Source organism: Oncorhynchus masou, unplaced genomic scaffold (genome assembly GCF_036934945.1).
Source record: "Oncorhynchus masou masou isolate Uvic2021 unplaced genomic scaffold, UVic_Omas_1.1 unplaced_scaffold_1239, whole genome shotgun sequence".
Classification (NCBI taxonomy): domain Eukaryota; kingdom Metazoa; phylum Chordata; class Actinopteri; order Salmoniformes; family Salmonidae; genus Oncorhynchus; species Oncorhynchus masou.
In genome coordinates, this window is record NW_027002202.1 from 167,402 (window position 1) to 180,846 (window position 13,445).

The 13,445-nt window shown below is 46.7% G+C and overlaps 1 protein-coding gene across 1 annotated transcript; it reads left to right on the top strand.

Moving 5' to 3' along the window:
* The first annotated feature begins 1,842 nt into the window (after positions 1-1,842).
* Positions 1,843-10,649, top strand: LOC135530032 (Na(+)/H(+) exchange regulatory cofactor NHE-RF2-like). The gene is made up of 3 exons (XM_064958428.1): positions 1,843-2,493; positions 3,500-3,781; positions 10,521-10,649. The coding sequence occupies exons 1-3, from the start codon at positions 2,221-2,223 to the stop codon at positions 10,647-10,649; spliced, it is 684 nt and encodes a 227-aa protein (XP_064814500.1). The 5' UTR covers positions 1,843-2,220.
* Positions 10,650-13,445: the final 2,796 nt, after the last annotated feature.

Here is a 13,445-nt window from a genome sequence, read left to right on the forward strand (position 1 = left end):
CTGCTCCTCCAAGAAGAGACACTAATATCCTGGGATGATACTAAAGACAGGACTGCTCCTCCAAGAAGAGACACTAATATCCTGGGATGACACTAACGACAGGACTGCTCCTCCAAGAAGAGACACTAATATCCTGGGATGACACTAACGACAGGACTGCTCCTCCAAGAAGAGACACTAATATCCTGGGATGATACTAAAGACAGGACTGCTCCTCCTCAGTTTCTCTCTGTTGTTGTGTTTAATCCACAGTTTGAAAAGTATGAGAAATAGTGCTGTCTGCAAGTTACAAATAATATTTTTAAATATGAGCTGGCGCACACCCAGAAAAATTATTTTGTGTGGAGGAGCTGACTATCACCAACGTTTCGGCTTCAGGACACAGAGATGCCGAAACGTTGGTGATTTACCCAATAAATGACTGGGAGTTTATATATGGAGTGTGCAACGCTCTTTATTTGCAAGTTACAGAGAGACAATAACGTAAGCATATACTGTAAATACAGTATGTGAATATACTATATCAGAATGTGTTTTTTTTAACATTTTGTGTTATTCTCGACAGTTGTTAAATGCATTGTATCCACATTTGTGGTTGTATTGTGTTTTTGCATTGTCAAATAAATCAAACACAAACAAAATAAAGTAGGCTAAATATACATAGAATTGCTAGAACCGGCATCCCCATTCAAGTCAATGAGACATACTGGTGTACTGGACATAAAATCAGGAATTATATTTCTATGTATCATACCTGTATTGTAGAGTAATAACATACGGTCGGTACATGTACAGTCTTCGTGGCCTCTGCAAATACATTCCTCTGCTGCCACCTGCTGTTTCTATGTATAGACAGCAACAGCATATAAATCCCATATATACAACCTCCTTGGCCTGAGAAAGACAGAGTAGGGTATCAGCTGACCCTACCCCAATCCTAACCTTAACCATAGTGGGGAAAATGCAAAACTGACCCAAGATCAGTGTCTGGGAAACTTCCCCAGAGCTGTAAAGACTCTGCTGCCCCCCTCTGTGTTCATGTATTAGTGCTCCTCTCACTAGTTTGACTGTGACCATGCAGGCCAGACGTGCTCCCCTTCTGTTGCAGTTCAGCTTGTGCTACTAAGTGTAGGATAGGGTGCGTTCCAATAACATCTCCCTTCTCCTGAAGTGTACACTTGTTCACTAGTTCCCACAAATCCCCCCCACCACCACCACACACAAAACATTTATACTACTATCACTTGTATGTATTTCGTGTTTTGACCACATAGGGGCACCATTGTAACATGAACGGTATGCGTATTGTATGCCATGCGTAATGGTGCTAGAGGGTCATGTTACAAATAAATCGTTATTTACCTGAATTTAATGACAATTAATCATTGTGTTGTCAACATTATACAATTGAGTCCTTTCCGACACAACAAAACAACCACCTAACTATTTTTGGTGAGGTCGCCATTTTGGACACTTGAGACACCCAGCGAGCACACTGATTGGTCGATTACATGCGGAGTCCTCATACCTGGATCCCCATCCCGTGCATAACGGCAGCATTTCCACAGCATGCGCTTGATTAGGCTACTCAGTGAGAAAGGACCCCTTCTTAGACCACTCTTCAAGAGCCGCGCTCTTATAATGACAGCCCCAGAAAAACTCGTTGAGTTCTAGCGAGGGAGGTGCTATTACGCACCAAACGAGTGTCCTATCCAATTATCTGGAAACCCGGCATGTGTTGTAATTGAATCCTTATTCCCCAACCGGTTGTTATGGATGGAGGTCGAGAGGGGTTAGTTAGTGCCTGTTGCTCTTTCCTGGTGCAGCATGTTGCACGGGGTCTCTCGCTTTATCAGTCCTCAGGATGGGCAAGTTGGAGGGATTGAGGACGCTGCGCCGCCAACAAGAATAATTCACTCGTTTTCGGAGAGACGATACGACTAGCGGATATATTGGTTCCACCATGCAATACGTTCGCCTGGGTCGATAATTTACGCTATTTTTTAGGAGGAGTTTGCCTTTATTACATGTGAAGTTCAATGCTGGAATATAATTTTTAATACCGGGAGTGTTTTCTTTTGTTTGGAGCGTTTTTGTGTGTGAAGAACCTGCAGACCAACTTTTGGAACAAATTACGCATACGCAGAGGATCGTGTGTTACATGTAGAGTGAAAGTTTCGCTCTGCGCTCTGTTGGGTCATTATTGTATTACATTTTTGTATGTTTTCTGCTTTGCTAACTATATTCAAGAACAAAATAGGTTTAAAGTCCTGGACTGCAGGAGAAATGGCCAGCGAACTGAAACCACGGCTTTGTATCATGACAAAGAGTGAGAACGGGTATGGGTTTCACTTGCACGGTGAGAAGGGGAAGAACGGCCAGTTCATTCGCAAAGTTGAGCCCGCGTCGTCAGCCGAAGCTTCGGGGCTGCGCCCGGGGGACCGTGTCATTGAGGTGAACGGGGGAAATGTGGAGAAAGATACGCACCATCAAGTGAGTATAGCACATCACGAACTGTCCAACTCCATCCGGTTTTCTCTGTCAGTGGTCTACATCGACATGTTTAATATGCGCCAGCAGCATACCGCCCTGCATGCCACTGCTGGCTTGCTTCTGAATCTAAGCAGTGTTGGTCCTGGTCAGTCCCTGGATGGGAGACCAGATGCTGCTGGAAGTGGTGTTGGAGGGCCAGTAGGAGGCACCCTTTCCTCTGGTCTAAAAATATTGCCCCAGGGCAGTCATTGGGGACATTGCCCTGTGTAGGGTGCTGTCTTTTGGATGGGACGTTAAACGGGTGTCCTGACTCTCTGTGGTCACTAAAGATCCCATGACACTTATTGTCAGAGTAGAGATGTTAATCCTGGTGTCCTGGCTACATTCCCAATCTGACCCTCATACCATCATGGCCACCTAACCATCCCCAGTTTACAATTGTCTCGTTCATCCCCCCTCCTCTGCCCTGTAACTATTCCCCAGGTCGTTGCTGTAAATGAGAATGTGTTCCCAAACCCTTCTTCCATAGTCCCTTACCCCGTGCCGCTCAGCAGTAAATCATCACTGGCGGAGACAGACGTCTACTGGGACGCCTGGGACAAGGGAGACCCACTTTAGACACTTCAACAAAGAGGCTGACATGATGTATTGTCCAGATACTGTAGAGTGTTGGTGTTTCTGTCTCCCATCACCCCCTATTCCCTGTAGTTCACTACTTCATTATCATGTCAATTATCATGTTATTACTCTCATTCTCTTTCTCTCCCTATCTTACGCTTTCATCCTCTCCTTTGTTCCATTCCATTAAAAGGGCATTATTGGCATGAAACATATGTTTATATTGCCAAAGCAAGTGAACTAGATAATAAACAACCGAGTAATATATACAATTTTAAAAAATGAACAGTAACACTCACAAGTTTCAAATATACACATTTCAAATGTCATATTATTGCTATGTACAGTGTTATAATGATGTGCAATAATGATCTCCCTCTCCCCACAGGTGGTGCAGAGGATCAAGGCTGTGGAGCATGAGACCAGGCTGCTGGTGGTAGACCGGGAGACGGACGAGTACCTCCGCAGCCTGCGCCTCGTCTGCACCGAGGAGATGGCTGTCCGTCCTGGGGGACCCACCTCTGTGTCCCCTGCCTCACCACCCCCTCCTCGCCCCCGGCCTCCTCGCCCACCGCCAAGAGAGAACGGCTCCGTGTCCAAGCTGCCCACTACCGTGACCAGAGAGGTACCCAAGCCCACGCGAAGGTCTCCGTCGCGGGCCGCCAAGAAGGTGCGTACCCCCTCGGTTGAGACTCAATGGATGTTTACTTTGTGGGGGTGTTGTGGTGGTGGGTGAGTGCTGGTCTGGAACAAAAGCTTCCACATGCACAAACACACACCAGAGGCCACCAGCCGACATAGATGCTTTTTACAGGGCTGTGTTCTTGTGTTCTTGGCTGGAACAAAATCCTGCACTCATATCTGCACATCAGATATGAGACTGAAGGCTCCTGGATCAGGGGATGGTATTTCGGGGATTATGGCTGAAGTTAGGGGATGTTCGAGAGAACATACAGTACTTACTTAGGCCTTTGAATTCCTTCTGGAATGACACGCTTCCTACCTCTTCCAAACCCTTCTGTCTTGCACCATTCCTTCTGGAATGACACGCTTCCTATCTCTTCCAAACCCTTCTGTCCTGCACCATTTCTTCTGGAATGACACGCTTCCTATCTCTTCCAAACCCTTCTGTCCTGCATCATTCCTTCTGGAATGACACGCTTCCTATCTCTTCCAAACCCTTCTGTCCTGCACCATTCCTTCTGGAATGACACTCTTCCTATCTCTTCCAAACCCTTCTGTCCTGCACCATTCCTTCTGGAATGACACGCTTCCTATCTCTTCCAAACCCTTCTGTCTTGCACCATTCCTTCTGGAATGACACGCTTACTATCTCTTCCAAACCCTTCTGTCTTGCACCATTCCTTCTGGAATGACACGCTTCCTATCTCTTCCAAACCCTTCTGTCCTGCACCATTCCTTCTGGAATGACACGCTTCTATCTCTTCCAAACCCTTCTGTCCTGCACCATTCCTTCTGGAATGACACGCTTCCTATCTCTTCCAAACCCTTCTGTCCTGCACCATTCCTTCTGGAATGACGCTTCTATCTCTTCCAAACCCTTCTGTCTTGCACCATTCCTTCTGGAATGACACGCTTCCTATCTCTTCCAAACCCTTCTGTCTTGCACCATTCCTTCTGGAATGACACGCTTCCCTATCTCTTCCAAACCCTTCTGTCCTGCACCATTCCTTCTGGAATGACACGCTTCCTATCTCTTCCAAACCCTTCTGTCCTGCACCATTCCTTCTGGAATGACACGCTTCCTATCTCTTCCAAACCCTTCTGTCCTGCACCATTCCTTCTGGAATGACACGCTTCCTATCTCTTCCAAACCCTTCTGTCTTGCACCATTCCTTCTGGAATGACACGCTTCCTATCTCTTCCAAACCCTTCTGTCCTGCACCATTCCTTCTGGAATGACACTATTCCTATCTCTTCCAAACCCTTCTGTCCTGCACCATTCCTTCTGGAATGACACGCTTCCTATCTCTTCCAAACCCTTCTGTCTTGCACCATTCCTTCTGGAATGACACGCTTCCCATCTCTTCCAAACCCTTCTGTCTTGCACCATTCCTTCTGGAATGACACGCTTCCTATCTCTTACAAACCCTTCTGTCCTGCACCTTCACAGTGTTGATACGTCACCCCCACCTTCTTCATGTCTTGTTCTGTGTCACCACTCAAGGTGTTCTTGGGTCTTCCTCTCTTGCTTTCACCCTGTGGGTTCCAGGTTAGATTGAGTTCAAGGGTAGCTCAAGGGTAGCTAAACCCAAACTGCTATCTGCTATCTGCACAGTACCATGCTGTCACCGTGTGCTGGTATTTGAATGTGGGTCAGCATTCTCTCGCTGTAGCAGCCAGAGAAGCCGATGTATAACACCTGATTGCCTTTAGACTGACCCTAGATCTGTGACTATTTTCCCCAAATCATAACCTACACTATTAGGGGGAGACATACAAATTGACCTGAGATCCGTGTCTAAGGGTGACTCCATCCTATACCCGCTGAGATCTGATTACCTGGGTCTTGTTTTTGAGCTGGCTGACTGAGCTCCAACCTGATCTGATGGCCTAGATTAGATTAGACCTGTCTCTCTATTTGAAGGGAGCCCTGTCCAAGACCTGTCAACACACTGTAGTAGTAATAGTGTGTGTGTGTGTGTGTGTGTGTGTGTGTGTGTGTGTGTGTGTGTGTGTGTGTGTGTGTGTGTGTGTGTGTGTGTGTGTGTGTGTGTGTGTGTGTGTGTGTGTGTGTGTGTGTCAGATGGCAGGATTGGTTCCAGACTTCTTGTAGTTTCAATGGTCAGAAAGGCACATCACAGTGGTTAGGATTCTGACCAAATGGACAATGCAGCAATTCTCCCTGTGCTTTGCCAAGTACCTCAGTGACATCCTGTGGCTGTAGAAACTACTATCCACACAATATTACAGTAGACCTCAGTGTAGAAGTGCTGGGCTAGGATCAGTTTAGTGTTTTAGATCATAATAAATAAATAACAATAAATAAGATGGATGGACAGGGGGACCTGATCCTAGATCAGCCCTCCTACTCTGTAAAGCTTTATGAAAAGGGACCCTTGGGTGAACATGTTCTGGTGAATGGTTGTATGTGCAGATGTCTGAAATATGATAGCCCTGGCTTATAGCCCTGGGCTGCAAACAGTTTGTTTTCTCAAATCTAGTTCAAGTATTGCATGTTGATGTGGAAAACATTTCCGTTGGGTCCCTGTCTTCCTGACAATCTACTCTGCTTTTGTTTTCATCTGCAAGAGGAGGCTCCTCTGCTTCTGTTTCATGCATTCAACAGAACATGTGTTTTCACTTACGCTCGTCTTGCCAATTGGTGCACGATGCAGAACTCTTATTTCTACAAAAGGACTGACAAGGACAATCAGTGTGTGTGTGTGGGGGGGGGGCTGTGGTGTGTGTGTGGGGTGGGGTGGGGGGTGCTGTGGTGTGTGTGTGTGTTTAGCCTTTGCTCAGCTGCGATCGCTTTGTGAGCCGTGGAAAGAAATCCCAGCAGCCTGAGGGGCCAGAAGGCCTAACTAAGCTCAGGAGGTGTATCCCCCCCCCCCTCTCTCTCTACCCAAGCTTGCCTGAAGAGAACATAAAATACACAGAGACCCCAGAAACAAATCCTTTCCAAGTGGAAAGGAGGAAAGAAGAGGAGAGGAAAGGAGAGGAAAGGACCGAGTTTGGGAAACCCTGCACAACAGCCAGTCAGTGGGCCAGTGTAGGGTAGTGTGGATGTCTGGAGGACACGCACACTCACACTCTCATGTATGCACGGCACGCATACACACACTCATGTATGCACGGCACGCATACACACACTCATGTATGCACGGCACGCACACTCACACTCTCATGTATGCACGGCACACTCACACACTCACTCTCATGTATGCACGCACGCACACTCATGTATGCACGGCACACTCATGTATGCACGGCACACACACACTCATGTATGCATGGCACGCACACACACACTCTCATGTATGCACGCACACTCACACTCTCATGTATGCACGCACACTCACACTCTCATGTATGCACGGCACACTCACACACTCATGTATGCACGGCACGCACACACACACACACACACACACACACACACACACACACACACACACACACACACACACACACATTCATGTATGCACGGCACGCACACTCACACTCATGTATGCACGGCACGCACACTCATGTATGCTCGGCATGCACACTCACACTCATGTATGCACGGCACGCACACTCACACTCATGTATGCACGGCACACTCACACACTCATGTATGCACGGCACACTCACACACTCATGTATGCACGGCACACTCACACACTCATGTATGCACGGCACACTCACACACTCATGTATGCACGGCACACTCACACACTCATGTATGCACGTCACACTCACACCTCGTATGCACGGCACACTCACACACTCATGTATGCACGGCACACTCACACACTCATGTATGCACGGCACACTCACATACACTCTCATGTATGCACGGCACACTCACACACACTCTCATGTATGCACGGCACGCACGCACACACACTCTCATGTATGCATGGCACACACACACACTCTCATGTATGCATGGCACACACACACACACACACACACTCTCTCATGTATGCACGCACACACACACTCTCTCATGTATGCACGCACACACACACTCTCACGTAGGACTAGGGTCCTGCAGCTGGACATGCCTATGGTAATGTGTAACAAGCTGTGGGTGGACGAGGAGGGGATATTTCCTGTTTCATCACAAAGGGATCAGTGTGTTTGTGTGATATGTGCATGCATGCATGTGTGTCCACTCTAATCCACAGAGCTAAAATAATGTATTTATTTGTTGATATAGTTTAGTTGGTGGCCAGGACTCATTATAAAATAATAAGGGGACAGTATCCGGTCTGCAGCCTTCAGCTGACCCCAATGCCTGTACTCTGTCAGTGTCCCAATTGAGAGTCGTCCATGTTTTATAAGAGATGGATTTCAGTCTAGATATGCAATATAAAACATGGACCATGCATCTGTAACTTCCATTGCAGACTCCAGAGGCTGACGTAGAGGGTGGGGGGGGGGGGGGGGGGGTACGACTGGAACGTCCCTCCTAGCTGTCAGTGCCAGCTGTCTGTCTCACACCCTGTCTCCCACACACGTCTGTTTTCCCTCCTTGGCCTCCGCTGTGGTCCATAAAACAGACGTAGAATCGTCTGACCGGCTGGATGGGTGGGGGAACAGGGAGGGAGGGGCTCTGTAGCAGGGCAGCAGTCTTTCACAGGGTGGCCGCTTAACCACAGAGCAGTTCTGATCAGTTTTAGATGGGACTGTTTAGTCTACTCAGTTATCTAGAACTCTAAAGGACCTCTCTTTTCCTCCCCTCTCTACTGTGTATGCAGTGAGCCCAGTTTGCTACAGTAAGTGTTGTCAGGGCAGCCAGACTCCTAGGGTTACCTTGAATTCCAGGACTTCCTGGGGGGAGGAGTCGAGGGAGGAGCTGAGGGATTAGGCTCCAGTCTGCAGCCCAGTCTGTTCTGGGGCTGGGAAGTAGTGCAGGCAGCGCCTCTACAGAGCTCCACAGACCCCCTGTCACCAACCATAATCACTAACACATTCGCCTAATGTGTGTGTGTGTGTATGTTCATGTGTGCACGCGTGTGTGTGTCTGCATATGTGCATGTGTGCATTACTGCCTGCGTACGTAGGTGTATGCATGCTTGTCTGTATGTCCACATGCCACCTTTTGCATCAGTGCATCTGTGTGTGTAGAAGTCATACGATTCTCACTGGGGTTTTCTGGGTTTGATCTCCCTTCATCTTCAGGTTTCCTTTTCCCTGCATTCCTCTGCTGTTTACACTCCTGTAGATTTGACAGCTCAGAGAGTCCAGAAGAAGAGATTAACTCAGAACCAACTGATTTCAGGCTGTACTGACTGTGACTGTACTGTAGCTGTACTGACTGAGTGACTGTACTGGCTGTGGGACTGTAGCTGTACTGACTGAGTGACTGTACTGGCTGTGGGACTCTAGCTGTGCTGACTGTACTGGCTGTGGGACTGTAGCTGTACTGACTGTGTGACTGTACTGGCTGTGGGACTCTAGCTGTGCTGACTGTACTGGCTGTGGGACTGTAGCTGTACTGACTGTGTGACTGTACTGGCTGTGGGACTCTAGCTGTGCTGACTGTACTGACTGTGGGACTGTATCTGTTCTGACTGTGACTGTATCTGTACTGACTGTGGGACTGTATCTGTTCTGACTGTGACTGTATCTGTACTGGCTGTGGGACTGTATCTGTTCTGACTGTGTGACTGTACTGGCTGTGGGACTGTATCTGTTCTGACTGTGTGACTGTACTGGCTGTGGGACTGTATCTGTTCTGACTGTGTGACTGTACTGGCTGTGGGACTGTATCTGTTCTGACTGTGTGACTGTACTGGCTGTGGGACTGTAGCTGTGCTGACTGTGGGACTGTATCTGTTCTGACTGTGGGACTGTACTGACTGTGTGACTGTACTGGCGGTGGGACTATAGCTGTACTGACTGTGTAACTGTACTGACTGTACTGGCTGTGGGACTGTATCTGTTCTGGCTGTGGGACTGTAGCTGTACTGACTGTGTGACTGTACTGACTGTGGGACTGTAGCTGTGCTGACTGTGTGACTGTACTGGCTGTGGGACTGTAGCTGTGCTGAGTGTGTGACTGTACTGGCTGTGGGACTATAGCTGTGCTGACTATGTGACTGTACTGGCTGTGGGACTGTAGCTGTACTGACTGTGTGACTGTACTGGCTGTGGGACTGTAGCTGTGCTGAGTGTGTGACTGTACTGGCTGTGGGACTGTAGCTGTACTGACTGTGTGACTGTACTGGCTGTGGGACTGTAGCTGTACTGACTATGTGGTTGTACTGACTAGAGGTCAACCGATTTAAAAAAACATTTTTTTTTAAGTATTTGTAATAATGACAATTACAACAATACTGAATGAACACTTATTTTAACTTAATATAATACATCAATAAAATAAATTTAGCCTCAAATAAATAATTAAACATGTTTAATTTGGTTTAAATCATGAAAAAACAAAGTGTTGGAGAAGCAAGTAAAAGTGCATTATGTGCCATTAAGAAAGGTTTAAGTTCCTTGCTCAATCATGAGAACATATGAAAAGCTGGTGGTTCCTTTTAACATGAGTCTTCAATATTCCCAGGTAAGAATTTTAGGTTGTAGTTGTTATAGGAATTATAGGACTATTTCTCTCTATACCATTTTGTATTTCATTAACCTTTGACTATTGGATGTTCTTATTGGCACCATTGCCAGTGTAACAGTATAGATTCCGTCCCTCTCCTCGCTCCTGCCTGTGCTCGAACCAGGAACACATCGACAACAGCCAACATACCCATGCAGAGCAAGGGGACTCCAAGTCTCAGGTGGGACGTTGGATGCGCACTGTGTTAAGAAGCAGTGCGGCTTGGTTGGGTTGTGTATCGGAGGACGCATGACTTTCAACCTTTGTCTCTCCCGAGCCCGTACGGGAGTTGTAGCGATGAGACAAGATAGCAACTACTAAAACAATTGGATACTGTACTGTCTGTGTGACTATAGCTGTACTGACTGTGTGACTATAGCTGTACTGACTGTGTGATTATAGCTGTACTGACTGTGATTAGGGCTGTACTGACTGTGTGATTATAGCTGTACTGACTGTGTGACTATAGCTTTACTGACTGTGTAACTGTAGCTGTACTGACTGTGTGACTGTAGCTGTACTGACTGTGATTGTAGCTGTACTTGTGGTAGCTGTACTGACTGTGTGACTGTAGCTGTACTGACTGTGTAACTGTACTGACTGTGTAACTGTAGCTGACTGTGTGATTATAGCTGTACTGACTGTGTAACTGTAGCTGTACTGACTGTGTGACTGTAGCTGTACTGACTGTGTGACTGTAGCTGTACTGACTGTGTGACTGTAGCTGTACTGACTGTGTGACTGTAGCTGTACTGACTGTGTGACTGTAGCTGTACTGACTGTGTGACTGTAGCTGTACTGACTGTGTGACTGTAGCTGTACTGACTGTGTAACTGTAGCTGTACTGACTGTAGCACCAGGAATGCAACCCCCTTATGCACAATGTACACACATGAATCAAAAAAATGATTTACCCTGTACAGTGTATGGTTGACTTGATAACGTATAAAGAGAAGGTGAAACTGAGGAGAAATAGAGTGCTAGAGAGAGAGAGAGACAGACATATGGTTGTAATATTATGTACATACAGTATGTAAATAGTGGTGGATATAAAACTCAAAACAGGAAGGAGAACATTTTCATCCATAAGCACAGCAGGCTTACCTATACAGTCATGTGAGTCGTGTCCAGCTTTCTAAAGTTTTTTTAACGTCTAATAGAATCCTACTGAGGACAATGACTGGAGCTGCAGAGGGAGTGTGACAGTTATATAACACATATTATAAACTGGGAGGTTCGAGCCCTGAATGCTGATTGGCTGACAGCTGTGGTACATCAGACCGTGTACCACGGGTATGACAAAACATTTGTTTTTACTACTCAAATGACATTGGTAAACCATTTATAATAGCAATAAGGCGCCTCGGGGGTTTGTGGTCTATTATGGCCAATATACCATGTCTAAGGTCTGTATTCAGACACTCCACATTGTGTTGCTCTTAAGAACATCCCTTAGCCGTGGTATATTGGCCATATACCACACCTCCTCACCTCCTCTGGCCTTATTGCTTAATTAACAGGGGGCGTGGGTATATCTGAAGGCTGCTCTCCACACAAACACATGCACACGCACACAAAGAGAGAGAAAGAGACACACACATATGCACGCACACACTGACAGGGGTCTAGATATTACAGTAGGATGCTCTGTCTAACCCAGCCAAGACTATTCCTTCAGGTGTATATATATAGACTGATGTAAAGAAACTCACTCAGGGCCTAACAGCAGGTAACAGCTTCCTGAGACATAATCAAAGAAACAGAACACCCTCCCCCCCCCGATAGAGGAGACGAGAGAGGAGACGAGATTGTGTCATTATCAAATGAAAGAGTTTCGTCTTTTGCTTGCCTCTCTCTCTCTCAATTTCAACTAAATGTCAATATAAGGGCTTTAATGGCATGGGAATCATATGTTTAGATTTGCCAAAGCAAATGGGGGCTCCCAGTGACACAACAGTCTGTGGCACTGCAGTCTAAGGCACTGCATCTCAGTGCAAGAGGCATCACTACAGTCCCTGGTTCAATTCCAGGCTGTATCACATCCAGCTGTGATTGGGAATCCCATAGGGTGGCAAATTTGTTCTTAACTTACTTTTTTTTTAAAGCAAGTGGAATAGATAATTAACCAAAGTGAAATAAACAATAAAAAAATATATTCACACACTTGCCAATCAGACCTTACCATTGGATGAATGAGTGGGTTTTAACTTGCCGGTGAAATGGCGAAGGAAATGAAAACGGAACCATGTGGTCATGAGGATGTATCCCTTACCTCTCCACACAGCTTAGTCAGCAGCTATCACCTTAACACTTGCCCAGTCACACAAACACACCCCCCTCTCTCACCTTCTCCAGAAGAGGCGGGGCTTAGTCTTGTATTGTCACCAGCACCTGTGATAAAGTGTCAGGTGTCACTTTCTCACAGCATCACACAGAGCAGCCTCAGCCAGACCTACACGCACACACTTACACTCACACACACACACACTCACACAGCCAAACCACTACAGAGACTACTCTTCTCATGCGTCTGTGGTGCCAGTGGTTGAGAACAGGTGTGTGACATCATTAGGACTGTGTTTGTGTGGTGCTGATTCAGTTATATCACCGTACTGTGTTGGCATCAAGCAAAACTATTATGTCACTTGATTGTGTGGGGGTTGGCACCCCTCATTATGACGTCAGTAGAGTGTGTAGGTGTTGGGGGGAAACAGGTACAAACACCTTGTTGACCTCCATATCTGTGTAGCACACACACACACACACACACACACATAGAGGCAGAGACACACACACACACACACAGAGAGACAGAAACAGAGACACACACACTAGTGATATGTGGGTTGACTCATAACCTGATGTTATATCCACGGGGCAAACGGGTTTCGGGTCATTAAATATTGTTGTTATGTGTGATAATTCTGAGGCACTATACAAATTCGATAGTCACAAGACGGACTTCAAATAGGCCTGTGACATGAGAACTGTAGCCTACTGTTGAGATGGGTTAACTGGAAAGTGAAATCTGGACGCTGACTGTGGGTGT

Excerpts from the sequence above, each read along its gene's own strand:
- LOC135530032 (XM_064958428.1), top strand. The coding sequence starts at position 2,221 with ATGTTTTCTGCTTTGCTAACTATATTCAAGAACAAAATAGGTTTAAAG. Across the intron at positions 2,494-3,499 it reads AGAAAGATACGCACCATCAA|GTGGTGCAGAGGATCAAGGC; the intron begins GTGAGTATAGCA and ends CTCTCCCCACAG. Across the intron at positions 3,782-10,520 it reads CGTCGCGGGCCGCCAAGAAG|GAACACATCGACAACAGCCA; the intron begins GTGCGTACCCCC and ends TGCTCGAACCAG.